General features: G+C 44.5%; 1 protein-coding gene and 1 long non-coding RNA gene across 5 annotated transcripts; one reads left to right on the top strand and one right to left on the bottom strand.

Annotated features, from left to right (window-relative positions):
- usp53a (ubiquitin specific peptidase 53a) lies at positions 1–26,450 on the top strand. Of its 4 annotated transcripts, none has more exons than XM_040181971.2 (18): positions 363–500; positions 1,306–1,413; positions 6,464–7,065; positions 7,628–7,720; positions 7,860–7,994; positions 9,550–9,660; positions 10,314–10,396; positions 10,651–10,735; positions 10,869–11,015; positions 12,373–12,522; positions 14,299–14,467; positions 15,840–15,986; positions 17,159–17,305; positions 19,107–19,875; positions 20,573–20,640; positions 24,122–24,188; positions 24,286–25,016; positions 25,106–26,450. In XM_040181971.2, exons 3-18 carry the CDS (start codon positions 6,922–6,924, stop codon positions 25,180–25,182), a joined length of 3,123 nt encoding a protein of 1,040 aa, XP_040037905.2. In that variant the 5' UTR covers positions 363–500; positions 1,306–1,413; positions 6,464–6,921; the 3' UTR covers positions 25,183–26,450. The 4 variants fall into 4 exon arrangements, with proteins under 4 accessions (XP_040037904.2, XP_040037905.2, XP_040037906.2 ...); XM_078106336.1 differs by lacking the exon at positions 363–500 and adding an exon at positions 588–627; XM_040181970.2 differs by lacking the exon at positions 1,306–1,413 and having other exon boundaries at positions 1–500.
- LOC144410314 (uncharacterized) lies at positions 14,631–17,390 on the bottom strand. Its single transcript, XR_013468282.1, has 2 exons — positions 17,033–17,390; positions 14,631–16,927 (listed from the first exon to the last, which is right to left on the bottom strand). It is a non-coding gene; the product is annotated as an uncharacterized LOC144410314 (long non-coding RNA).
- Positions 26,451–27,897: the final 1,447 nt, after the last annotated feature.

Below are 27,897 nucleotides of genomic sequence, written 5' to 3'. Positions count from 1 at the left end.
GTGGTGTACAGTAGCACGGAACACCGCAGTAAATACGCTGTGGAGGAGGCGGGGTTTGACATCTCAGCTCCCGGGGAGAGGAAAAACAAAAAAAAAACGTCTCTAATCCAGTATTTCAGGTGCCGCCGAAGTCGACCATTGCTCCTCTCCAGCGAGCCGCAGCGGGACCGCGAGCGGGACGTAAGGAGTCCCGAGCGGGGCTTTTTTGTTGTTTTGTTTCGGCTAAGAGAAAAGATACACCCAGAGAAGCCAGAAGTTTCGGTGGCGTGAACGCAGTACTTTCTCCTGCGGGTGTTTTAAAAATATATAGATATATATTTATATATGTACTTTACCAGCGTCTGCGCCTTTCAGTTAACGTGACACGTTTTGACCAGCGACTCCTTCGCCTTCTCGGTCCCTCCCTTCCTCCTCCCACCCCGAAACTCCACGAAAATACTTCAACTCTCGCTCCCACTGAAGGATATTACGGCACTTCTGGTTAATTTTTTCTCTCTGAGGTGAGTCGCTCTTGGTTTTGGGTTTAAAGGTTCGCTCCTCCAAACTTCACCAAGTTTGTTTTTAGTTGTTTTTTTTGGGGCGGCAGCGAGGACGTGCGGCGGAAATGTAGCTTTACCTGCAGCTCAGGTAAGTCGGGAAGCAGGTAGGCCCTAGCATTAGCCGCTTCCAGTCGGCCAGGTAGCTTTCAGTTAGCACAGGTGCATAGCAGCACAACGTATCGTGTAAACGTAACACACCAGACGACTTGTTGGGTCATGTTGTTATAGTTTCTATTCCCAGCTGGAACATGTGCAGTGGTTTCCTTTAAAAACAAGCCGTCCGTGGCCGAGTCGTTGTTGACAGCTTAGTTAGCAATGTGTCGGGTTTATCATTATTAAATATTCAAAACCGGTTTGCTAGCCGAAGGAAAACCAGGCTCTCAAGCGATCTCGAGCCCACTTCGTGTCCCCACGCAAATACGCATTTCCACACCAAAATATCAGCACTCGTGTGTTGTGTTTTTATTTTTTTATTTTTACGCTGGTGGTGAACGGAGAGGTTTCACATTGCGCAATTGTTTTGCTCGCCCTTATTATTACTATTATGAGCTCTCTTCTTAAATGATTAAGAAGAGAGCTCATTGGCCGGCACACATCTGGAGAAGGACCCCCCCCCCCCCCCCCTTCCTCCACACACACACTACGCAGCACACCACAGTCCCCAAAAAGCGGCGGCGGTGGTGCTGAAGCAGTGAGATCATCCGCCCCGGAGACCTCATGCACACTCATCCCCCTCTCTTTTTTGTTGATGGAACATTTGCTTTAGGAGCGGGACGGTGAAGTAACCGTGGAGGCATGCTGGAGAACCAGTTTAGACACACGCAGCACATCTTTCAATCGTACTTGCAAGCGGTGTGGCGCCAGAGTTCTTGGAGTGAGTGAGCTTTTTCTTCTTATTGAGACTATTGAGTTGCTCAACGTGTGGATCTGCTTTCCAAGAAGCAACACACACTTGACTCCAGGTTTTGCACCTGTTAATGTAACGTTGGTTGCAGTAATTTACTAGTAAACAGATTGATGGACACAAGTAGATGCATAGTTTTATTATCATTACACTTATTGGCAAGTGGTCAGGGTGTCGGGGTGCATTATGGGAGCAATTCTAAAAGTGACGAGGAGGATGTTATTTTTCAATCGGATTCCTTGCCGTGTGGGATCCTGAAGGAACCAGAACGCCCTCCCTGCCTACCCTTCCTCTGTGGGGAATAATGGGTGACTCAGCGTGGTGTGTGTGTGTGTGTGAGACCTGTTGGGTTTCACAGGGTTGAATGCGGTCACCGCGTGCTGGAGAGCGGCGAGCCTTTGAGCAGGAAGCCCACACAGGAAACGGCCGCTGCATTGTTGCCCGAAGGCTTAAACCGCGCGTGCAGTCCGTAGGGAATGTTACAGGCTAGTTTTACTGTTTTCAGGGTTGTAGCATGCGGGGTCTTGTTTTATTGCTGCGTCCCGTCGCGCACTGGCTACTCGTGCTTTGTTTATTTTAAGACTGTTTGGCCAGTCCCAGCTTTTAATTAAGATCAACAGACTGACTGGGTTAAGCCAATGCGTTAAATCATCGGGCATCAGAACATTTTGTCAGCTCTAGTGAAGAAAAAAGAGAATGTTGGTCAGAAATTTAGTTCACCACTTCAGAGGAAAAATGGAGATGATGTGGGAGACTGTCTTCTGTGAGAGTTCCTTTATAAAAATGTGACTTTATTCCCATGTTTACCACAGGGGTTGGACATCTAACAAGTGGGCCGCATCCAAAATACATTTTTATATTTTACTAAAATTATTATTCCATTCATTTTGATACCTTTTGCTACACTTCCCAGGTAATTTTCCAATGTGGCTAATGCCCCACAAATGATCTGTTTCTGTCACAGAATTTGTCCCCCCCTCCCCATTTTACAATCATCACAGGTCACAAACTATGACTCAATCCAGCTCTGAAAAGATTTGTCTGAAGTGACAATTGTGTTTTACGATGAGATATTAAAATAAACTCTTTAATTTCCCTAAAAAAGATGCCCAATACCGTATCGCCGTAGGAGCCACGGTTGAACGTAATCCTCAGTCATCAGCGGCGGTGAGTCAGAGTGGAGCAGGAACACGGGGGAACGCTCTCGGTTGTCATGCAGGAGGATAATTCACCAACTTGACGGAGAGGTGTATTGATCTGCATTGAGAAAAAAGGGAAGGGCTCACATCAGTTCATCTCATAGTGTCTCAGGAGTTGAAGAGAGGCCGAACAATTTATCAAGAAAACAAGAGGAAAGGTTGTGAATGATGATGATGTAGAGAGTTTTCGGCATTATGTGTATTAGGAAGTAAACATTGAGCTGAGTTGCTCCAACAAAGGCCTTTCCTCGAACATCAAACACCACCATGTGTTTCCGCTGTCACATCTCACAACATTGAATTACTGTGACTCAATTCACCCCAGATTGATTCATCAGCAACTCTTTTAATCAACATATGAAGGCGATCAATTGAATCATTCTTAATGAGGCTATCCGTCAACAGATCACTAATAGATAGATTATAGCAACGCACTCGCAATGCCTTCATGCCAGACATGCCCACGACTCCCATGGCCTGTCAAAGGTGCTGATGCACAGCACGCTGTGGCTGATTGCTCCAAGGTGCTAGCATAGCATTGTCCCTAGGACAAGAAAAAAAAAAAAGTCCTCCCTGGACTGAGCAAGCTTTTGTTTATAAAAGAACACTGGACTTCCTGTTCTGGTGCTGCTGAGAGAACAACTTGTTATTACCTCTTATTTTTGGCTTGGATCTGGACAACATTTTTAACAAGTCCGACATAAATAAGGGCCAGCAAAGTTCTTTTTGTTTATTTGTTACTTTTTAAAGCCGTGCATTGTTAGAATTATATCCATTTCTATTGTTACATTCCTATCAACATGTATCAATCTATATTCATGAAGCACATTTAGTAGAACTGCTCCCCAGCTAACTGGTGCAACAGTTTGTAGCAGTATATGTGATAATTGCAATAAAGAATGCTTTAGTGTTTCATGCTGAATTGTGCAGCCGGTTGCAACAGAAGATCTGTGTAAATTTACAGTTTCACAAGCAAGGTAGTAATAGAGAGTAAAAGTATCCCCACTGTGCAGGGTTTAACTGGTTATTTTAGTACTTGGTGTCTGTACTATTTTCTCCTATTTTAAATGGTGTGTTATTATGTTTTACGTATTGTGCTTCCATATTGTATTTTTTTTTGCTGTTTATCACATGAAAAGAAAAATAATTGGACAGACTTGTGAGGATTACACAAAGTAGGGAAGTCAGAAGAAAATGGTTTCATTCACTTCTAAGACTTGACACGGAAGGGTGTCACCAGGCGCCTTTGCTTACATTGGGTTCTGACGTAAACCTGGCTTCAGGACAGTATTGTGAGCAGCCAGTTCAGTCATTTTCACCGCTTTGGTTCACGAACAAGCAGGCCAATATACCGCATGGCTGCGTCCGGTGCGAGACGATTATGAAAGATCTGCTTGAACATTTCTCAGAAAAGGTCTTTTGAAAAGTGAAAAACAAACCAGGAGCGTATGAAATGCAGAACAACAGCCCTCATGTCGGCGTAGCTGCTTGCATCCGGATTCCCAACTTTTCACCTGGATCCCTGCTCACAGTGTTTGCCGCCTTTTAAGCTCTCTGGATTGTAATTTAGCCATTCCGTGACTGAAAGTGTGCCCCACGTCCAGCAGTGCAAAAACAGCGACGTGGTGGCAGTCACATGATGTTGTCGGATGGAAAGCGTCATGCTTAATCTCATTAGCCTGGAATGTAATGTTTATTTCTTGTGGCAGAAAAAAACAGATTTTTGTCAGATTTGTGACAATGTCCTGGACTCATCGTGACAGAAACGGAAATTAAATAAAGGTGAAAGTAGATTTTCCCTCATAACGGAGCATAAAAATGGATGTCGTGGAATTGCAGGCAGCATCTGCCAATTCCGTGCTGACTAAAGGCTAGTTTACCATAAGTGAGGTTGGCAGTTTTGGAATGGACCGCCATGATGCGATAACCTCTCCAGGACCACATTCACTCTTGCTGTTGTCAGCAGTGTTACAATACATGCTTTTGGCTTAATAAAATCAAATCAAATGTGTGGTATTGCCTTTGCTGGCTAACACATTGACATGGAGCGGATGCTGCAACCTGTTTGTGTCGTCTCCTTGTACCTGTTTGTGGGACTTCTTGAATTGTGATGTCCTGGAGTGATTTGCGCTCTTAAAGTTAAATAAAAAATAAAATAAAAAAAAGATTGTATGTGCCTTAAGATGTCTTGTGATGAAACGTACAGATACCACCAACATGTTTGGTCATGTGACGCCGTTGGTAAAGGTGGGCCCGAAACTAATCCACAGACTTCAGATCTCGCGCACCTGTGAGCTTTAAGTAATTGCTTTGGAATGCTGATCGCTGTGGAGTCCAGACGCAGAGACCTTAGCCTGCTTAGTTCACTGAGTAAATACCAAACGGGAGGTTGCAGCATCAACAGGCTCTGGGGTAATGCTGTTGCAACATCGTCATCGTCTATTATTTCCAAAATGCCAGGATGGAAATGTCGTCCAACTTGTTTTGGCTGAAACTTTCTGTCGTTCATGTCACAAAGAGAAAAGTTTCATTCCTTGAGCAAAGTAGGCCAGTGTTTTCTCTTTTTTTTGTTGTTGTTGTCCTTGCACAATAACAATGTTTGAGATGTATTCTTTCAGGAGATTTGTTTTAGGTGTTGTGATCTAAAACGAGGCTGAATCACCACGGGTCACTCGGGGGAACTATTGCTCATTGTTGCTTCTCTCTTCTCTCTCGCGGCTGAAAGTACCTTTTTTGCTTTGCCGCAGCATCAGTTTCCCCAAAAAGACTCATAACAAGCTTTGCATAAGACATGAAATAATGTCCCAATACAAATCTCCCGAGCATGTTAAAGCCTTCTTTCACGATTGTACGAACCTCGACACTGCTTCCACTGTCTCACTCAGCAACAAACCTATTCATACGTTAAAGCTCTTGAAGCAAACTGTGCACGGCGCTGCTTTCATACACGCAGGGGGCAAAGTTCATACATTGAAGTGCATCTTTAGTTGTCACCCATGAAAATAGGTCAGGCCAGTACTCTTTTGTATTTTAGTTCAGAAAGAATGGCAATGCAGGGGGAAACTGACAAAATGGGACACAAAAGAAACTTGAGGCATTCTTCTCTGGATGGGCTTTTCAAAATCTCAAATTCATAAATGTTCAGTTTGGGTTTACATCTGGAACTGCAAACTGGACGTTTTAAATGGTTTGTTGTGATTTTACAATTGGGACACAGCTGTGTAATACATCTATAGAGCAGTTCACCAGAGGATCAATGAATGGCTATGTTAATATAACAAGTGAATGTGTATAACATATCTCATGTTATACAGATTGTCTTTGGGCTCTGCTAGCTGCTGGAAAGGGGTTTTCAGTAGTTTTTCATAGACTTTTACCTTCTAATGTTGGAGGTTGCTTCCTCCTTAACTATTCACGGTAATTAAAAGCATATACAGAATGAATGTGCCTGCTCTAGGTCAACTTCATCATCTGTTTCATTTAATTGTGTCTCGGCTGTTGTGTCAGCTATTGTTTAACAACAATGAAATAAATATGTGAATCTTAATGTGCACCTTTCAGCTGTGGGGCTTTAGATTGTCATGCTTCCAGTGCAAAGTTGTTTTTTTTGTTAGTTAAGTTAATATTTAAGCTCTGACATCACACCCAGATTGAGCAGAAATATGAAGACTACTTAAACTGTGATAAGACGTTTGGCTGAAGAAAGCCACTGAACATGTGAGAATAAAAGAGTGCTCACATACTAGTAAAAAAAGGGTCAATGATGATAAATTCCATAACGAAATCTCATTTAATCCGATTTTCTCTCCCCCCTCAAACAGCCCGGCCGTGTTTCCTGTGCAGCCTGGACGAATCTTCGCCATGGATGGACCTCTGAGAGGGACCATTAAGTCCAGCTGCACGTCTTAAATAACATCAGGACCATGTGGCAAAAATAGCTGACCGGCATTCCACAATCTCCCTCCGACGCTGTTTGTGCAGAGTCATCAAGCCTACAGGATGACTGTGTCTTGTAACTCCGTCATCAAAACACATCTTATTACAAGTATTAGACCGCTGAATATCAAAGGCTTGCCAAAACAAAGACTCGGATTGTGAGGGCGCAAGGGGGACTTTACGCAACAGACAAAAGTCAAAGGATCGCCTACGCGAGCTGCAGAAATGGATTAGAAGCCCATGTGTGACGGGGCAGCTGCAGCAGCTCGTGGAATTACTTGAACCCGGACCGTCGGGTAGTCACTCCGTCACGTTCCTGCCTAAAGGCAGACCCATCTATCCAATGGCATGGGCCAAGTTCTTCAGAAAGCCGGGGGGCAATCTGGGCAAATCGTACCAACCGGGGAGCATGCTGTCTCTGGCCCCCACCAAGGGACTACTGAACGAACCGGGCCAGAACAGCTGCTTCCTCAACAGTGCAGTGCAGGTAGGTGTGTCCTGTTGATGTAGTCCTTTAATCGGGTTCGGTCATTCCATAATATTGAAGATGAATCATCAGAACCTTTTTTTTACTTTTTAAATTGTGATGTGCAAAAAAATTCCGAATAAGTTTGTTTATCGCTGCCTTCCACCAGGAGATGAACACCATGTTCCATTATTCATTGAGACATTTTGAAACTTAGTCACTGTGTTGTTTTTGACTGGCGAGTTGGAGCATTACTGCAGAAGGACTCACAGCGAGGTCACTCTCGGTCACCGTGACTCAGAGGGTGGTACGACCGACGAGCCGGTTGAAGACGAGCATTACCTGCGGCTCTGTTTCTGTCAGGGAGTCGCTCTCCTCGCCCACCCCTCAGCCTCATGACCTTGGAGACAAGGTTCTGATGTCTGATTGCCATATGTAAAAAAAAAAAAAAAAAGGGACTTACAAATGCATGTCAACTACATTCACAAGATGCTTCACACCTAAAAGACGCTTTTATGTCCTATTCAGGGTAAAGTTTTATAGTGTAGAGAATGAATGTAACCTTCCTCACCCCTTTTCTTAGGTACTATGGCAGCTGGATATCTTCAGACGCAGCTTGAGGCAGCTACCTGGACACTTCTGTCTGGGAGAATCCTGCATATTTTGTGCTTTAAAGGTACAATAGAATACAATCAAAAGTTTTTACTTTTTTTTTTTTTTTTCTTGTTTCCTGTCCAAAATTAAAAACTCTTTGGCTTACTTATCCGGGCCGTGTAATTGCGCATTGAGGGTGAAAAACTTGTTCTCCTCTTCAGGGCATTTTCTCCCAGTTCCAGCACAGTCGGGAGCGCGCCCTGCCCTCTGACAACCTGCGTCACGCCTTGGCAGAGACCTTTAAGGACGAGCAGCGCTTCCAGCTGGGCTTCATGGACGATGCCGCAGAGTGCTTTGTAAGTTCCCGTGGCAACACGTGTGTCCTGTGGAAGGAGACGAGTGTGTGCGAGCATGCCGCGCAGTTTCGGGTAATGCACTGCACAACACAACTGTTTGGCGAGGTCACTGAAAGAGCTTCTGTCCCTCCCTTCCCCTCCCATCAACCCCTGCCACGTTGCCGCTAAATATCATCGTGACAGGTTATGTAAGCGCCCGAGTCGTGTTGGAACCACTCTGTTTTGTGCTACGACATTATGCTGCATCGTTTCTGTAGTTTTTTACAGATCAGTTTGAGTTTGTCTGATTTTCTTGGCACAACTAGGCATCGCCTGAGCGGACGGTTTTGTTCCTTAGCTGCAGTGTAATTTCTTTGTCTTATTTTGATTTAGCAATCATATTACATATCAGTGCTTTTTTATCCTTCATTGTTCTTCTTGTTCATCAGAGTTAATTATTTATTATTATTAAATATGATTATTTAATTTCTGATCACCTCTCATTTACCCAGACAGCTCAGACTTTCTTGATGTCGTGCTGCATTTGTTGTTTATTCTCCGAGAAAGTCCATTCAAACTGCGCTGGATAAACAAAGAGAGAGAAGCTAATGCTTCTTGAATAGAGGAGCCGAGGCCTGTAATATATAAGGGAACTCGCGGTTGTACAAGTTTGAACGCGTCCGGGTGTCACTGTGCTTCTCAAATGAGAAGTTACTCACTAATGTAATGTAACGCGTATGCCTCAGTGCTTGTGATGGCTGAGGGCAGAGGCATTATGTTTTCGGGTTATCCATCCGCTCCATCCTAGTGAATGTAGCTCAGAGACGCCCCAGGGAACTTCAGTACATCTGGCACTAACCTCCACGTGGACTCAAGGAGGAGCAGAATAGAATTTGGTGGTCAAAGCTCACGGCAGCTTCACATAGCCCATTTTGGGCCAAAGCTTAAGAATTTGGTTTTCTCGCAGGATATAATTATGATGGGATGACGTTTTTGAGACGTGGACCCGACCTTGACTGGCCGGCAGGGTCACACGAGCCCGAGCATTAATTCTAGTTCCCTCAACACTAACTTTCATTGAAGACCGAAGCTTACTTTCCAAAGTTCCTATCTTTTATAGAGCATCTTAATTCTTAATCCTACGCAGATCTTTGCCCTTGAGCTTTCACCATGTTATGCAGCAGCGTGTGAGTGCACAATTTCTGCGAGGACTTGGCCAGTGTCAAATTAACCGGCTGTCAAGTTGTGCTTGTAACCTTTGCAAGTGTACCTTCCAGCCTTAATATTTTATAAAGTCACAGGCACCCCATAGAAACCGGTGGGGAGCTCAACTGAAGAATGGCTTGCTCTTTAAAGGTGTCCCTTCTGCTATCAGGTTCACAACAGGACTGAATTAGAACTATTGATATGTAACAATGTGTCTCACTGCAGTTCTGCTCTCGGAAGTACCTGCGTTTTAGTAAAAATACTTTTGGCATAAATAATCTACAAAAAGGCTTGTTAAATGTTTAACGATAACAGCGTTGGTAATGGTTTCTCCCATAACCGGTTTTATTGATCTCCTATTGTGTCACAGGAGAACATACTGGAGAGGATCCACCGGCACATTGTGCCTGAGGAGACGGATGCGTGCACTTCAAAGTCTTGCATCACGCACCAGAAGTTTGCTATGACGCTTTATGAGCAGGTCAGTAGGGGGTTAAAAAAAAGCAGAAGAACTATTATGCTATTTTACCTGCCACTTACCGTCTGAAGAGGAAACATCATTTGTAGTTTTTAGTTTTTTTAGTTTGTTTGCACAGCCTGGAGCATTCCCCACCAGCCGACATTAGGATTAATAAGCGCACACACACAGACAGGTACATGAATCACTGTCTGAGACGGTAGGAGTCCAATCCGTCATGGTTTGAGACTGGGTTAACCCAGAGGAATATGGGGGTGTTTCTGGTCGGATTCCACAGTGCTGCAGCAGCAGCTCCAGATAAATCATAGATGGCGTTCCAGAAATCCCAGCACAACTCCAGTCTTCCCCGTGGCTGCGATGCCCATCACTGACTTCCTGTCCCGGACCAGTACCAGTATCTCTAAATCAAACTGATAATAAGCCTTTGGTAGCCGAGGGGCACAGTCTTTGATCAATCAGATGGAGCTTGATAGCTTTGTATTAAAGGCCTTATGGTATCAGTCATCTTCGTTGGATACATGAAGCCCAATGTTTAGAGCTTATTGGAAGGAAAACATATTTTAACTGAATTCATCCTCCTGAATTGATGAGCATAGACAGCATAAACGTGTGCTGAAGTCCCATCGGTGTTTTCTTTCCCCCTCTCCGCTCTGCAGTCTGTGTGTCGTAGCTGCGGGGCATCCTCCGACCCGCTTCCGTTTACAGAGCTGGTGCATTATGTCTCCACCACCGCACTCTGGTAAGACACAGGCCGCACACAACTTTCTTTGCCTCCCCCGTCGTGCTCTGTCCGGCTGCACTCTGTTTTCACCTGTCATAGAGCTCTCTGCACATTTCCACCGGGCCGTAACTTTTATTTATTTTTCGCTGACGCTCCACACGCGGCTCCTCTCCATGTGCCTTCATCTTCATTTTTCTCTCCCTCTTCTTGCGCTTTTTTTTTTTTTTTTTTCCCACTGTCCTTCTGCTGACGACACGTCTCCCCTTTTTCAGTCAACAGCCACTTCAGCGCAAAGACGAGTCATTCGGGGAACTGTTACAAGCGGCGAACACGATAGGGGACCTACGAAACTGTCCAGTAAGTAACTCGTACAAACAGTTTTATCAAACACATCGCTGTTGTTGCATCTGTGTACGGCGACATCGTTCCGTCGTTCTTGGAATGTGGGGGGCTTCTCATATATACTTGTTTGTTTGTCCTTCTTCTCCAGAGCAACTGCGGCCAGAGGATTAAGATCAGACGGGTCCTCATGAACTCCCCAGAGATCGTTACCATAGGTTTCGTCTGGGACTCGGACCAGTCGGACCTCACAGAAGAAGTTATCCGCTCGCTGGGGCCTCATCTCAGTCTCTCTGCTGTGAGTGCTCTTTCACCAACATTTCATCTACATTTTTCGCTTTGGTGTTTTTTTTTTGACACACAGCTCAACCATTTCATCTCACTGATCTTTTCAGATCAAGTAATGAATTATACAACAGGATGTAAAATCACAGATATGGGAAAGTTTGTCAGAATCATTTTGGGAATGTCTTCCCTTACACAGCTGCTATTTTTGATTTTTCTGTATTCTTTTAAGTTTAAGGCTCAGTTTATTTTTGTGCAGTAGGACATATGTGGGAAATGAAGTGGGGATTTATTTCTCTGAGTCGGGGCCGTTGCGTAAGCAGTCGACACCCAGTTGGCCGGCGCCACTGATCAAAAAGCCCACGCTGGCCTTGGTCAGCTTGTCGGAGAGAGCCGCTCCCTCTCATGTTTGCCTGAGCGTGTTTGTGCAGGCCTGTCTGAGGGCAACACATGGGCTGAACAGACGTCATTGAGACGGGAACGAAACGCGTGTTCAACGCTGCCTTTGTTGCATTGTTTATACCCACACATTTTTAATCATCACTATGCACAAGTGTGGGCCGACGTAACCTGGTCTGTCCCCAAAGGCCCATCTTGACACGCATGAATACGACTGGGTTGTCTGCAGTGTTCAAATGAAATATGTATGCAAAAAAAATTGGCCCACCACTATTGGGCAATAATTCTATGCACACGGGTAAAATGTGTTGTGTGAACATACGCTTCACGCATCGCGAAACTTTTGGAGGATTCAACCCGTTTATTTGACAGCGTCGTCTTGCTGCATACCAACAGAAGAATCTGTCAGGCCGCCCCCTCACTCCTCCCCACCACCCACTAGTGTGCCACAAAGGCTTTAATTCATTGAGCAATGTTTCCTATCACCTCATTGGGTGTGAACGGGAGGCCTCCGCCCCTATTGTTGACTTTGAAATGTATTGTTTGAGAGAGTGAGACTGAGAACTGGTTGTGCTGGGAACATGGGGCGGGAGAGACAAGCAACACTTTCTCTGTATGTATTTCTAGTATGCTTCAACCTTGTACCTCATATTTTTTAAACCATTTATGAAAAAATGGAATTACAACGGTATGTTGATATTCATGCCATTTAATAAGAACACCGTGGAACACTGTAGAATTAGTCTAGATATCAAGGCCTACGAGGGCGGCCCGTATTTGTACTGATTTTCAAATCCATGCCGGTTCATCGATTTCAGGTCGTAATCTATAAACCGATGGATTAACTGATTGAACTAGCTAACAACATTCCTCACTCGCATGTCCATTTACCATAGTGTTGATGCCGGTGATTAATTAATGTACATGAATATAATTAATCATACACTACTTGTGTCTGTGTGAGGACACAGCTCTTCTACAGGGTGACAGATGAGCATGCCAAAAAGGGCGAGCTGATGCTGGTGGGGATGATCTGCTACACGAGCCGTCACTACTGTGCCTTTGCCTTCCACACCAAGTCCTCCAAATGGGTCTTCTTCGACGATGCCACTGTGAAAGAGGTGAGAGTGTGCGCCCCGCTGCCTGAATTATACGTATTTCGGTGATCAATTGATCATGCCAATACATTTTCTGTTTCAACCTTCCATAAAGATCTTTCTTTTATATAATTCTAAATTGGTTAATCTTTTACGGACAAAAAAGTTGGCACTACGCAGATTAATATGAGCTAAAACTCACAAAAAGCTTTCATAAAACTCTTACAAAAAAGCTTAGATTAATTTTAAGATGTCGACGTCACGCTTATTATGTTGAAACGTTGTATCTTGGTACAAAATCCTTCCTAGTTTAGTTTTCTCAGGTCCTCCTTGTACAAGTGGAGCACAGAAATGTCGGGAAACTTTTTTTTTTTTTTATGAACACGTTCCACTTTTTAGTTTAACGCAGCTCTTATTTTAAAAGCCGTAGCATCGAGTAGCGATGTTCAGTCTACAATCTCCATCACCAAGTCACTTTATCTCCCAATAAAGGCCACATCGATTGCCCTTCATGAGCCTCTGGTTTGCTGAGCCTTTATGGCACTGAAGAGCCAGCTACCCCCTCCACCCCCCCACCCACCCTTCCACACTTCCGCCCTCCACAGTTCTGCTGCAGTTCCCCAACTCTGTCATCACAAAGTACTGCAGTAAAGAAGTGAAGCATAACGAGTAAAGATTATTTTATGGATCCATTCGCTGGTTAAAGTTGAGGGGTCATTGAGAACGTGCAGTTGCTCGGCGTCGATGTGCACGCTGCCTGTCCGTGGAAAAACAGGTGTGCGTTGCCGTGTCGTGCGCGCGTGCTCGTACACCCGGCATGTGGGCTGTGAATTCTTTTGTTTCACATCCTCACAATTTTCTCGGGGACTGTGGTGCAGCGGCTGGCTGGCTGGCTGGCTGGCTCCGTGTCAATCCATCAGCAGCTTGTGCTGCGTGTGCAGCCCCCGCCCACCGACTGGGGATGGAGAAGCTACAGTGCTCGGCGCCTGCCAAGTCGGTACCTGGGTCGTCACTTGCCAGCATTTCTGTCACTCCCCAAATCCCAGCCACTAAATGGCTCCAGTGGTGTGGCCTAATCGTTGCTTTTCCAGTACGTAAAACATCCCTTATGTGTTAAATATGGAGGAAGCTTCAGGAGAAGTCTCCGTTCTTAAACACAGGTGTTTGTTTGCCATTTAAAATTGCTGCATCAGTATTCTTTTGAAGCTAATGGCATGGGTTAGAGGTTGTGTTGTAGCTGCAGATGAAGTTTATGTAGCCAATACAACATTCCGACAAGTAGGTGCAAAGATCGTTAGAGCCTCGTGGTGCTCTCAGCATGGCTGTGGATTTTATGTCTTTTCCGATACAGAAAGCGTTCACATCAAGGGTCTCTATTTTTTTTAATTATAGCTGTCTTTGCAGAATTCCTTCTCTTTATCAACCCCCCTCCCCACACACACACACACGCACACACACGAGTTTAATTAAGGAGCGCACAAGCATCTGTTAGCCTGCAGCCTGCCATTGAGGTGAGACACGCACCTTACACAGCTTAGCTAATCTGATTGGGCTATTTGACCTCAGTGTGATGCATTTACTCACAAATTAGACGGTGCACAATAACAGTGAGGTTTTGTTTTAACGTTGGCCAATGAATCTTTATGGACACGATTACATAGATTATTTTCACAGTGAAATCACTCTTTTTCAACATTAGTTTCATTGTGTATTATCCAAAATGATGGTGCAGAACTACAACGTCCAATGTGCTCCCATCTGCTGGTGCATTGACCGCCTTTCCTTCGTCTCCTGCTTTAGATTGGCTCCAGGTGGAAAGACGTGGTCACCAAATGCATCAGAGGTCACTTCCAGCCTCTGCTCCTCTTTTACGCCAACCCAGATGGGAGTGCTATCGCCGCAGATGATGCCTCAAGCCAAAACAGTGGCCAGCCTCATTACAAGGCCTCTGTCAATGGAGAAATGCAAGGTATGACCTGTCTACATCCGTTAATAGAACGGCAATGGTTTGCAGTTACTATTATGACTACTGGAATAAGGGCCCTAATAAATAAGTCAGTTAGTGTTGACAACATTTAAGAGGAGGATGAGGTCTTAATTTATTATCCTTTTTTTATTCTCCTTTTAATGAAAATGACAACATCAAGATCCTTTGGGATGCATTTACCCTTGTTATTGCTGTTTAGTGTTATTCTTTGCTTTAACCATAATCCTGTCCCAAATGACCTATTTGATTATAGTGCCATACTGTAAAAGCCCCGTTAATATTCAGCTTAGCACGACAGCTACCTCCCTTGCTTTTTATTTATAGTCGTACGAATAGAACTCTGCGTGGAAGAAAAAAGCTCATATCCCTCTGAAAACAGTTTGTGTTAAGAGTTTGACAAAGAACAAATGCCATTTTACAGTTGGATATTTATAAAGGCACATGTTTTTATGTTAACTTATGTAAAAAAAATAAAAAAATTAAAAAAAGCTGGTGTTTTTTAAAGCGGCCATATAATTAAAGCAGACTTTTTGAGTGCACAACCCAGAAACGGCAAAATAAGACCAGACAATGTGATGATATTGGTGCTGTAAATGCAGAGGGAGATCCGATGCTGTTCTCCTACCTGTAGACGATCATCATACAATGACAGTCTGTTAAAATGCCAGGAATTCAATTAAAATGGTAAATTTAGATTATTTATTTGGCTAGAATGTGGTGTATGTTCACGGTATGAGAAAAAACTGATTTAATTTTTATTTAATCGAAGTAGAAACCCTAAATGCAAATACAAACGAGAATTTGAGCATGATATGGCTTCTTTTAGCGGTTCCTTTTGAGCTTAGAATCCACTGCCGCCCACACAAATCCCTTTCAATGGAAATCTGATTGAGAGAAGCATCAGCAGACAAAAAGACAACTCTTTGTAGGAAGTCTAAAATCCCAGATCATACTTTGCAGACAGTAATGAAAATGTGTTGATGGCCGCTGAGTATCTCTGCTGTTGGGATTATATGTCCCTGGATTTGTTTGGTTGGGTAGGTTTTTATCCCCTTTTAAAGATCCTCCTCCAACTCTGCATGCTGGCTCTGACCCAGGTTCAAGCTGTGGCAGCCGCTCACTGCCCATCAGAGCAGACAGGGCGCCGGACCAAACTGGATGATCTTGCATAAACTAGAGAATTTCGCATGGATTTTTTATTTTACTGTCCGGTGCTGTCTTGTGTATTTGTTGATTTTTAAATTTGCATCCTAATATCCTAAGACTTCAATAACGAGGAAATCTTTGCATGTATGGCATAACCTGGACATGAAATGCTAATGCCCCCCCCCCCCCCCCCCCCCCTCCTCCACAGGCTTCGAGTCTCCAGTTGTAGCCGTCAAGAAGCTGGACCTCACAAGGGAGAATCTGAACACTCTGTTGGGCCAAATCCCTTTGAAAAAGAAGACCCCTTCGACCCTCAGCAAGGGCAGCGGTCAGACCGGTGGAGAACGGGGACCAGGTAGGAGGGGAAATGTGACCGAGATGTGAGTGTTAAGACTGCGAAGAGAGAAAGAAAGGACATGCGTAACTTAAGCCGCATGGGAACACGTTGCACAAGTTTCTATTTTAACATGTAATTTAATCAGGTTTCTTTTTCCTTTAAGATAATTCTTAACATTACCAGCAAGTATAAGCCTTATCATAGCTAGGGATTCAACACAGAATGTGGACTTGCTGAAATGGAGTGTCTTTCAACTAAATGCATTTACAATAAAAACATTTTTTTTAAAAGCCATTATAGTTTTTAGCCTTGAAAGACTGCTTGATTTGTAAACATTTTTGGCCACTGATGGTGCACACAGATTTGGCGTTGCAACCTGAAGAGATGATTAAATGTCTTTGCTGTTGAACTAAATGTGGCCATGTTGGATCTACAGAGGGGATTAGGGACCCTCATTGAGGAGACCGGTCACACAGACACACACACAAATTAAGTAGGGATAAAAAAAAAAGAAGAGTAAATGGCCGTACTGGAAAGACAATGAAACGGCGTTCTTTCCATAGTTGCTCTAAGATTCCAGGATAACAAGTCAAATCTGTAGTTATTATTCAACTACGGTTCATCATGTGAACTATTACACAAATGTAATTTTCAGTTTTAACTGTGGTGAGTCTCAAAAATGTAGTCAGGTTTTAGTGGTTTTCTTTCTTTTTTTAAATGTTCTCTTGACAGAAATTCCTGTGAAACTCTGAGACAGCTAGCAGAACCACAGTGTGATCCTGTTTTCCACTGCCATGACTCGCCATTAAAAGTCTGAGAGAGACAGAGCAGGGATGTTTCCACCTCGCTGCCTTTGCCCTCATGTGCCAAGAAATGCACCGTATACATCGACACAATGGTGTGCTGTGAAGTTTTTGCATTTGTCCACAACCCTCCAATTGGTCGGTGCCTCGGGGGTGCTGGGGACGGAAAAGTAGAAACGAGTGACACGGCAGACAATATGTTGATAATAGATTAGTCGCAAATGCAAATCATTTCATGGTGTCTGCAGTGGGGATAATCACCTCGTGATTAAGAAGAGTTTCAAGTGACATTGAAGAAAGAAAAAAAAAAATCCTGTGTCCGTCCATTAAGAAAATTGTGGCAAATTCTTCATGGTTTTGCCTGTCTTCTCTCTCTTTCTTTTGAAGTGAAAATCGGCAGTGGCGATCCCAAGAGTCGCCCGAGGGATATTTTTCGAGAGGTCGCCCAGAGATCAGGAGCGGCGCGTGGGATGCTTCCGTCCAGAAGAGAGCCTGATAAGAGCGGCCATCGGAGGCCGGAGTTACGCCACAGAGGTTGGTCTCCCAAAGATGGTGTGCGGATTTATCGATGTGGACTGTGCGCACATGACAACCGCCAGGCTTTAAGATACAAAGGGCCAGCCATCCACTTCCCCCGGCCCTTATGTAACCGTCGGTCCGGGAGCAATGTGTCGGGAAGGGGATTAACCACTGACGTCTGTTTGAGCCTGCCTTCATCCCACTCTCTAATATTCAGAGCCATTGGTTTTAATCTGTGTGGTCTGAGGGAAGATTTACATTTGCGAATACTTTAAAAGGTAGATCTCATACTATGATTTATTTGGAGGGTGAATTTAAAAAAAATACAGGTACATTTCCGCCACAATAAGGCCGTGACCCATTTACCTCACACATTCAGAACCGCAAATGTGTTACTTTTTGGCAAAATTCACCTTTTGAAATCAAAATAGGTCACCCAAGTAAATTGTGTCAATGTGAAGGGGCCAACTGGCCGGCCAGATGTGACGTTACGAGCCTTGGCCAATCAGCGGTGAGATCTCATCCCATTTCCCCTCCTTTCACTCCAAATCAGTGTTGCCAAGTAGGCGGCTTTCTCGCCAAATCAGGCGCCTTCACAAACCCCACAAGAGCCCCCCCCTCCCCAACTATGGACAAATATAACAACTTTCAACCCCCCCCCCCCCCATTGTCACCTTTTCCACCGCTCATAGTTTGCAGGTCAGCACATTGTGTGTTGCTTCCAATCAGTCGGCTGATTGGTTTACTACTTTAATACTCTTTTGGTACATCGCCGCTTTCGATTAAGCATCAGTGAAGGGATTATGCAGCACAATTAAAACACACACTCCAAATCCTCCATGTCAACAACAGTAGCGTGTGTTGGCAGCAAGCTCACGTCCCGTTATGATTGAATGCAGTCGGCTTAAGGAGGCTAGTGTCTCTGCCGTGACGGATGGCGAGGCTGGAGGTGAAGGTACATTTAATGTAAGTAGTATGAATTTACAGCAGCCGTGTTCGTGCCCCGGCACTTTGCTAAAATGTATTTTCCAGAGAAAAAAAAGACTAATAACTCGATGAAAGCTTTGTACTGTGGGGTAACCCCAAGGTATTTGTGAAATGTTCTTTCAACGTGAACCTTTCATAAACGCAAGCCAATGCGTAGAGAGCTATATATTTGAAGGGATATAACTCGAGCTGAGCTCAGCAAAATCCAAAGCAATAGCGACTATATTTCTTGAGTGACATTTATATGAAGTATTAAATTCATTCTTTGTTCCTTTTAAACGTGACGCGCTTCAGGTCATTTACATGGTGCTTGCAGCCTCTGTCAGCTTGAAGCCATGAAAATGTCTTCAATAAATGGCTGCATTTTCCATGCCGTATTCTGAAAGTGGCTATTATGGCTGGAAGGGTCCTTGGCATGGCAGACGTATTGTGTGACTCACAGACATGTCATTGGTCCATTCCAAAAACACGTCTGTAGCTGACCTGGTTACCCTCTGTTTACAAGAAGAAAACGGACTCCTGTCGGCTGTAATTCTCACCTTCTTGTCATCCGCGCACATAAATGTCAGCAGCCCAGTTGTCGTCATGCCCGTCTCCTTCTTTCGGGCCAACTTGCACTGTGCTTTAGAACAGCTTTGTGTCAAGGTGTCAGTGAAAGTCCATTTTTGGTCTTGGCATCATTATTCATGACACGCTCTTTTGGCTGTAGGTTATAGATGGATAAGAACTTTTCTTTTACTTGTATGCAGTACATTTATTATATTTCTAATGTTGAAATTCAAACAAGCTATTTTGAATGCGTTTTAATGTTCCTTTTGTTCATAACCAGATCCCGGTCAGGACAGGACCTACTCCCGCTCCGTCTCCCCTCCAGAGAATGGCTTCAAACAACACGTGGAACCCCGTCTGTACAGCAGCCAAGGAAAAGGTCCCACGCGGACAGAGCGAACACCCCACCTTGGCGGGAGGTCCTCCCACGACCCCCCTCGCGCCCACTCGAGGGTCCAGGCGTTGCACACCGTGCCCGTCAGTAGTGGTCATCACAGCCGGAGAATAGACCAAGTCCCCAATGGATACGACACTGACAGCAGCCAAGACTCCAGGGAACGTCCCATGAGCAGAGGGAACCACCGCAGCAGGCCCGACCGCCCCTGGAAGCCCGTGCGCGAGGCGTTAAACGTGGACAGCGTTTTAAGCGGCGTCCACCCGGCCGGTCAGGAGCGACGGCAGCAGAGCCCCGCGCGGAGGAGACCCAGCAGCCAGTCGCCCTCCCGAGACCGGGAGCGCGAGTCCTCGTGGGCAGGCCGAGAAGAGCGCCAGCCGAAGAGCCTCATGACCATCTACGAGGACGAGCAGCGGCACGAAACGGGCGGCAGCCGAAGCTCGCTGGACTCGGACGGCCGCCACAGCGACAAGGACCGGCCCAAGGGCTCGGCGGTTCCGAAAGTGAGGAACGACAACTGGAAGATCCAGCGGGCTGAGTCCGGATACGAGAGTAGCGACAGACTCAGCAACGGCTCGGCAAGCCTCGACTCCCCTGTGGTGGACAACCTTTCTTCCAAAGACCTGCGGACCATTCCTGAGCTGCAACTCACGAGGTGAGAACTTGGACTTGGAGTTTCCGTCAGCCGGATCCGTATTCGTGATACAAGTGTCCGTGCTCTCTCTCATCCCACACATGCACTACTCATTTAGCTTGATTTGTGGCTGAAAAGTGATGCCGTCATTAAATGATTAAACATTACAAACAAACCGTTCTAAGAATAGCAGGAGCCGTTTAACATGAACGCGAGGCAGATGGGCCCGCCCTGTTCTACTTTGCTGTCATTTGATGGCTTTGTAGTCCAGGTGGTGTTTGGAGATAATGATCCAAACTAGCTGACATCTCCCGCACCCAGAAGGGGAGAGCCAGCAGATAAATGACTCGCTCAACCGCAAGTCAATTATTCAAGCCCATTGCTTCACACTAGATTGTTCCTTTAGTTCCGTGACTCTGTTTAGGCCTGAAGAAGCTAGAAATGTATGAGATTTGCATTTTATTTTGGTAATATGGCGTGACTTTTTTGGTTTTCTTCTTCCAACCAGTTTCATTAGGTTTTTAGACATTTATGAGAACAAAAATGGTTATACATGGATCTGTACATACCCCACAGTAAGCGGTACCAACTAGGGATAAAAACACAAGGAATCCATTTAGAAAATAAGACATTTCCTTTTACGTCGACAAAAACAATACAGCCTCAGATCGCACCACCTGATAAATAAATAAATACCTGAATTTATTTTGTATTTTAGGGATCACATCCCTCAGAGACGAAGTGATGATTTGTATGCTGACTTATTGCACTCCACAAACTCCACTGGTAAGTGATTCTCACACTTACTCCACGCCTTATTCCACACTTGGTTGGTTTAACGCTGCAGGTTATTCTGTATATTGCTGTGACATCATCAGAGAGCTAACATTTGAGACATACAGCTGTAAAGAAGATATGTCTACATTTAGGTTAAAAAAAAGAAATGTTGAATGTTTAGCCATCCTTTGGCAATTTACACACATGAATCCAGAAGAGAAATAGTTTTTAGGTGCGTGACGTCGAGATAAGCCACACGTGAAATCAGTTCCTCACAATGGCTTGGCCGTGACATTAAAGACATTCCCTGTGCCCAGTCAGAGTCACTGTTGTAAGGATCTGAATCATTAAGATAGTACTCAGCAATTTCCTTGATTTATTGTTCCATCAGTAGTGTAAGGTCACAGCCTGATTGATACTGGGATACTGTATGGAAATAGGTGCTCTGGTTCCTCGCTGACTGGCCTTGACCTTTTTGTCCTGAGTAAAGTTTATGTAATGCAGCACACACACAGAAGTGTGCATCGGCTTCAAAGAGACATCACCCCTTTGGACATTATTGATGGAAAATGTGGTTTGTGTCAGGTCGTCTGTCCTTCCTCTCCCTTCCATTTTGGGGAAAGAAATTAGTATGAAATGATGAACGCACTAGGGGCTTGGTCGCCTGGACGCCCCTCACATTCTTTATCCAGCACATGCTTCCCTGTGATGCAGAGAGAAGAGGGAGGAAAATATACTTTTAAATGAGTATCTTAAAGAAATGCCCTACTAATTCCCTCAACACGAACATGCTGAGATAATCCAGAATAAGATGGGAAGATGAGAGAGCTTGCAGGGGCCTCCCAGCTGTGCCCGGCCGGGCAGAAAATGACATGGCTGGGCCTGTCAGAAGAGGCTATTCAAACATGAGGCAATGAAAATGCCATTTAGTAGCGCTGCGGTTATTTCAAGGTCCCAAAGAGTTATGAAATGCGGCTTAGAAAAAACTGCTAGAATTCATCTTCCCTCAGTTTTATTTGGAGTTGGAAATAGCGTTCACACAAGTGCGGTGAGTTGGGGAAACCAACATAAATGCTAAGAAAACACCCATTTTCTTATTGAGTTTTGGTTAACGGAAATTTGAATCCGAACGGCTCGTCTGTAGCTTTTCATAATCGATTCATTCATTTTCTACTGAGGTTTTTAAATTTTAGTTTGAGACCCACTGAATGGTTTTACCATTTCACCTTTGCCCCTGCTTTAGGCCTCGTCTTTGATCAGGAAGATTTGAGAAGATTATCTTAAGTGTCTCAAGTTGGCACAGTTGGTCGCAGTGCAGGATGGTTTATCTTAAACTAAGACTTCTATTATAATCTATTAGATAATGATGATTACATGAAGAGATATGGCAGCCATATATATATATATATATATATATATATATATATATTCTAGCTGAAACAATGCTTGTAAAACAAGTTCAGAAATAGATCAAAAGGAGTAATGGTGAGTATTACCCTTCATGGAGACGCCGTGCATGGTGTATTTTTGCATACATCTTCTGCAGGTTGGGTTGGCGTGATGAGACAGCGAATGAGCGCATGTCTTCACTGCATTGGGCATAGTGATCTAAAGCCTGTGCCATACCACCACAGAGTGATTCTGACCGATAAAATAGTTGAAAACTTTTTCCCCGGGCATAATTTCTCTTCCCCACATGGCTCGGGACTCGATGAAAAACTGCACTGCAAAAACGCCTGTGAGTCTGACTGATTTTTAAGTACCCCAGACAGCAGAACTACAAATCTCAACCTGACAGCCTTAGAACTGAAATCATCTCATCAACAAAACTTCAAAGGGCTGTCAGGAATTTATGCATGTTCAATTTTTTCAAAAACTAGTTTAGATTTGCTTTCATGGTCTGTGCAGAGGCCCATTTCCTATTTGTTCGAGGAGTTTCACACTCTGGCGGTAATTGAAGTGATGTCAGATCACAGAATGTGTTCCCGTCAGTTAATAGTCCCCAAAACGTTTGGTGGGTAACCGCAGCCCCCAAAACGGATCCTCTCTTGAACTTTTCCCAGTTATGCTTCATGTTGAAATATTTATCCGAGTATATAGTAGCGCTCGCACGGTGTGGCTCTTAATATGTCAAAGCTCACACATTATTGAGGCTTTTAAAAATATGAGGCTATTCTCCACTTTCATTCATCCCAGTAAGTTACTTGCTTTCAATTTAACATGCGATTGGAAGAAGTTGTCGCACACCATTTTGGCAAAGTTCCAATAGTTCATTGAATGCTACTGAGCCGTAGCCTAATCCATGCAACCACAGCACGTGGACGGCTTCCCGGGCGAGTGCAGTCGGCCCCGTAAACATCAGAACACCTTGAGTACATCCGACTCTCTGGCAGAGATCCTCAAATTCCACCGAGATGAACGTATCCTTGTGACGAGCCGGACCCGAGGACCTAAAGAAGTGATTTGTGATTAAAGCGATTATTTAAAAGTTTTCTTTTGTCCACGGTGATGTCACCATAAGGGTGAGAGGATTTTTGGGAGAGGGGGAATGAAAACCCCATTGTAAACTGCGTTTCCTCCTCTTTTTTTTGAGAATGATGTTGCAATTGCTTGCCAACATTGCAGATCAGCGTCATCAAATTGTGAATTTCCACATGGACTTAGCGGCTTAAAAAATGGAATGGTGTTGTGGAGGGGATCTGGAGTCTGGAGTCTGACCCTGGTGTAATTGCATGCCAGCACAAAGGGTTTAGCCACTAATGCTTTGAGAAAGCACTGGAGAGAAGGAGTGGGGGGGGGGGGGGGGAAGAGGGTACGCTGACACATCACAGATGGTCCTCAGCCACTCGCTCTCTTCCTTGTCCTGCTAGTCAGCTGTTGTCTGTCACAGGCCTTGTGGATCACACCCACCCCGCTAACTTGGCTAAGCTCCACACCTCGGCCTGCACCTCGGGGGGGGGGCTGTTTCTAAACATGTGCTCCTGCTGCTCTAATGGCTGAAATCAAACTGATCGCGGCATAATTCGCTGATATCACTGTTCTTGACATCAGCGATTCAATGGAATTATTCTTGTTTTCATTAGCACGCCTATGATCCAACTTCTAAATCTGCGCGAGTTCATTCAGGGTCCTCTTTGTTTTATTAGCGCTGTTCGCTCAAAGCCAGCTGGATGTGAACCCAAATTCCCTTTGAGGGGCCACGTTCTTTGGCTGGCTCAGACAGTCGGAGTGGTACACAGGGGGCCCGAGGGCGCTCTGCCAGACTCGCTGCTTTGATACTTCCTCTCACAGCACCAGGCAAAAGGCCTCACCATGACCTCTGTTAGATAACATGGACGCAGGACACAAAAAAAGTACTCTAGCTTTGTTCAAATATAAATACCAATGGCAGATGTTCTATTTTTTTTGGACCATCTGCTAGTGATGTCCATGGCTTTCCAAATGAGTGTGTTGTGATAGCAAGTGCTCATGAGGCTTGGTCATTGTTTAGGTGAACAAGAAAGACGATCTCCAGATCTACGAGACGGAGACATCCTGTCTGGTCAGCCAACACAAAGGTAAGAGAAGGGCTGTGGAAGAATACTGCCAGTCGTCTGTTGATTTGGAACAGCGGCAAGTTAAGTACAGTTTTTTTTTTTTTTCCCCCTCCTACAGAAGACGCGCCTTCCGATACACTCCTGGGATTTTGGAAAGGAACAACGGTCCGGACAGCGAACCGGAGGACGACGGGGACGGGAGCCCCGTGAGCCCCGTCCCTGGCTACTTCGCAAAGACCAGCAGCTCCGAGTGGAACAGCTCGGACGACCTCGCCGGGCCCTTCTCCGAACAAGACGAGGCCGGCACCGCGGCCCGCCTAGACCCTTTCACGCACAACCGCCCCCCGCCCCTGCCCCCAAAGACCTTCGGCGGCGGTCACGCCGACGCGTCGGCCGTCCACTCCCGACCGCCGGAAGTGCCGGCGCGGTTGAGCCCCCGCTACGGGCCCAAAAGCGACTCGTCCCCGCTGTCGCACACCGCCCTCCGTCGGTGGATCGAAGCTCCCGCCGAGCACAGGCTTTCGTCGGATGCCAGCTCCAGGTCGGGGTCGTCGGATCAGGACCGGAACGACCTGTCGGCCAGCGAGAGCGACGAGAGGTTGCCCGGTCCGGACCCGGGGCCCCGCGACGGCACGGGCTCCCCCGCTCAGACCGATGTGGCTTTTCCCACCACTTACTTTTCGGTGGATAGCTGTATGACGGACACTTACAGGGCCAAATACCATAAGAGACCCGGCGCCCACGTGAAGGCCGACGACCACACGTCCTCGGGGGAGAGCGATGTGGAAGGGAGGCTGCCTTTGTCAGACGTTCAACCCCCGCAGCTTATCAAAAGCAGATCGGAATTAGGTAACGATATTATTATTGTTTGAGTAACTTCTTTTCAACGCCTTTTGTGAATGTTCTGATTAATCTCTGCCCTGGCTTTTGTCTCGCAGGCTATCCTACCACAAAGACTACTGCAAAGTGGAACATGGTTACTTCAAAAGGACTCGATGAGCATGGTTTCCTATGATTTTAGGTGCCGGCCTCGTCAATCGACCTTGTGTAATCCAAAAATAATTGCTATGCACTACGACTGCTACAGTTTGACTCCTTCTGACTGGGATGTGTATTATCATGTATACTTGTCACACAGAAAGTCGGACATGAAACTGGATGCCAAAGAGATTGCTAAAAGAATGGCAGGTGTCCTTAATAGCTATCGTTCAGTTTTGGTATGAACAACTAAACGCTTTGAATGAATAGTGAACTTGCACAGTACCGCAGAGGTACAGAGGCGAAAGAATGTTGCTGTTAGGACTGCTGGCGTTGAAAAGCAAAAGGGGGTTGGGTTCGTAAAGAATGTGTCACTAGAAGCCGCTTTTCCAATCGAGAGATTCTACGTTTTATTTCGTGAAACGCTTTTATTTGCTGATTTCGAGCCTGCAGGTTTAATGTTACAAGGGGTCTGCCTCTCTTTGTCACATGGTAGACTAAGCTCTCAGTTGGTGTTGAAGGAAAAACAAAAGGTTCCTTTAACATTCTTTGGTAGATTTTGTAAAGTAATGCAACCTGTTGATCGGCCTTTTGGATCCCAAGGATCCGTGTGCATACGAAGTTCTGGGAGGCCCTCAGGTTTCTTTCTTTTGCCTGATGAGACTTTGTCAAAGGAAAGAAACGGCAGAGAAACCCTCTTCTTGTTGGTACAAGAGTTTTATTGACCTTTGCAAATTAGACCTACAGGGATTTCTTCTGCCTCGCTCTTGACAAAACTTTAACTCAGAGTAGATCTCATATCTCTGACCAGGGCCTATGAAGGTACATATGCTAATAGATTGATTGTTGGTAGGTATGTGGCATGGTAACCTCGAAGGATATCCCACTTTACTTACATGCACATCCTCACACTCCCTGAACAGTTTGTTTTTGTCTTTGAACTGTGTTTCTATTTGTTTTTCTTTAACACGCTGATCAGTAGGCTTAATTTGATTTGTTTATTTTTTTAATCAATTATGCAGTTCCCTCTCATGTTTCTTATGAATAAATTGTCATCTACGGATGGATGAGCATTTGTAATTGTTTTGAGAGGGATTATTGATACGGTTGTGAATCTGAGTAGTGTCTACATTTTGTTAATAACTGTTTAATATATGCAGCAGACTCTAATGCACAGTGCCTTTTGTATTTTTCTATGTCATGGTCGCATTAGATTGGAAACATGGTTTGTACAATTCTGTGATTTTTGAATAGTTTTTGCATTTGTATTGATTAATAATTGTTAAATAAACTTTTATTTAAGCATCCATGTGTCACGCTTTTATATTTAAGATAATGTTTTGAATACAAACATACTGATCTTGAATTTTTTGTAAATAAACTACAAAAAATAAATAGTTTATACTGAAATCCAAAACATCTTCCTTTTTTGTATTCCTCAATTGCTGGGATGCTAAGTGGTTTGCTGCCACCTGCTGTCATGTATCCTCATGCACCTTTAAATAGTATCAAATAAACATCCACAGGTTGTAAATCTTGCATTTACAACACCACTTCTGACCTCAACCCAAGACGTTGATGTGCTCTGCTGTCCTATTTTCTTTGGTAGATTTCCCTCAATCACTTAGCATGTCCTAATCTGAATCCCATGTTTAGTGTTTTGAATATGTCCTATAAAAAGCACAGAAATATGGTGCATAAAAACATATGTCGTGTCGCCTCAACGAACACTGACTGGTGTTACGCTCACTGGTTTTATAACATATTTTATTCTCTTATTCTTGTTCAGGTTGTTTACTTTTCACTTCATTTTTTTGTTTGTTATCCTTGTAGGACCTCGCTATTGTTTTTTTTTCCCCCAAATACAACTTTCCTTTACGCTCAAAGGGCGTCAGTGATCCATATTGTGTTTTGCCTCCATACTATCAGATTTTTGGTTGTCATGACAGCCCCCCTTTAAACTGTTACAAACTGAATTATTTAACACTGTGGATCAAATGTATCACGATGCTGAAGTACAATCAATTCCAAGGGATGGGAGCTCGTTTTACTTTTGGAACATTCTGACACATCAGGAATTCCTTCCAGAGAGTAACTTTCCAGTGGATTGAATATACTGATGCTTTGAGCTTAGAACAAAGAGGTTCAGGATTGTCGTGTTGTGTGGGTGTTCTAACAAAATGTGGTTGTTTTTAATGTCTTCTTGGTGATCTTGCCCTCCTTGAAATATCTCAAGATATTTTTGATCATTCAGAACATGAAATAAACACACTGTTTTCCTCCTACAGAAGGAAGCGGTGGACTTCAACTTGCACAAAAGTGGCAAACTTTATCCAGGTGGAACTTCTTCACTTAATTTAACATTTGTCATTAAAAATAAGAATTTAAAATGTGTAATCGTTATTTCACTTGAGTACATTTTAATTATCCATTGCACTACCCCTAAAAATGACTTCCCTCAGGAAAATTCTCTGCTATTTCAAGATTTTACTGAAACAATGCTAGAAACATCAAAAATAACTTTGACACTACGTCAGAGACAAGACACATGTGCACACCCAATACTTTTGCATGCCTGTAACAAAATGTCCGCCTTTCATATGTATCAACTAAACTGTGTGATGCCACCTGTAGGAAGACAACTCACAATTACGATGGGACAATGATATTTAAAAATGTCAATCCCGGACCGGGTGGTGAATCTTCCGAGGGTGAGAAGGGAAAATGCTCACTGTGTAATGTATTCAGAGAA

Source organism: Gasterosteus aculeatus, chromosome 7 (assembly GCF_964276395.1).
Source record: "Gasterosteus aculeatus chromosome 7, fGasAcu3.hap1.1, whole genome shotgun sequence".
NCBI lineage: Eukaryota > Metazoa > Chordata > Actinopteri > Perciformes > Gasterosteidae > Gasterosteus > Gasterosteus aculeatus.
This window is presented reverse-complemented; position numbering and strand designations above follow the sequence as displayed.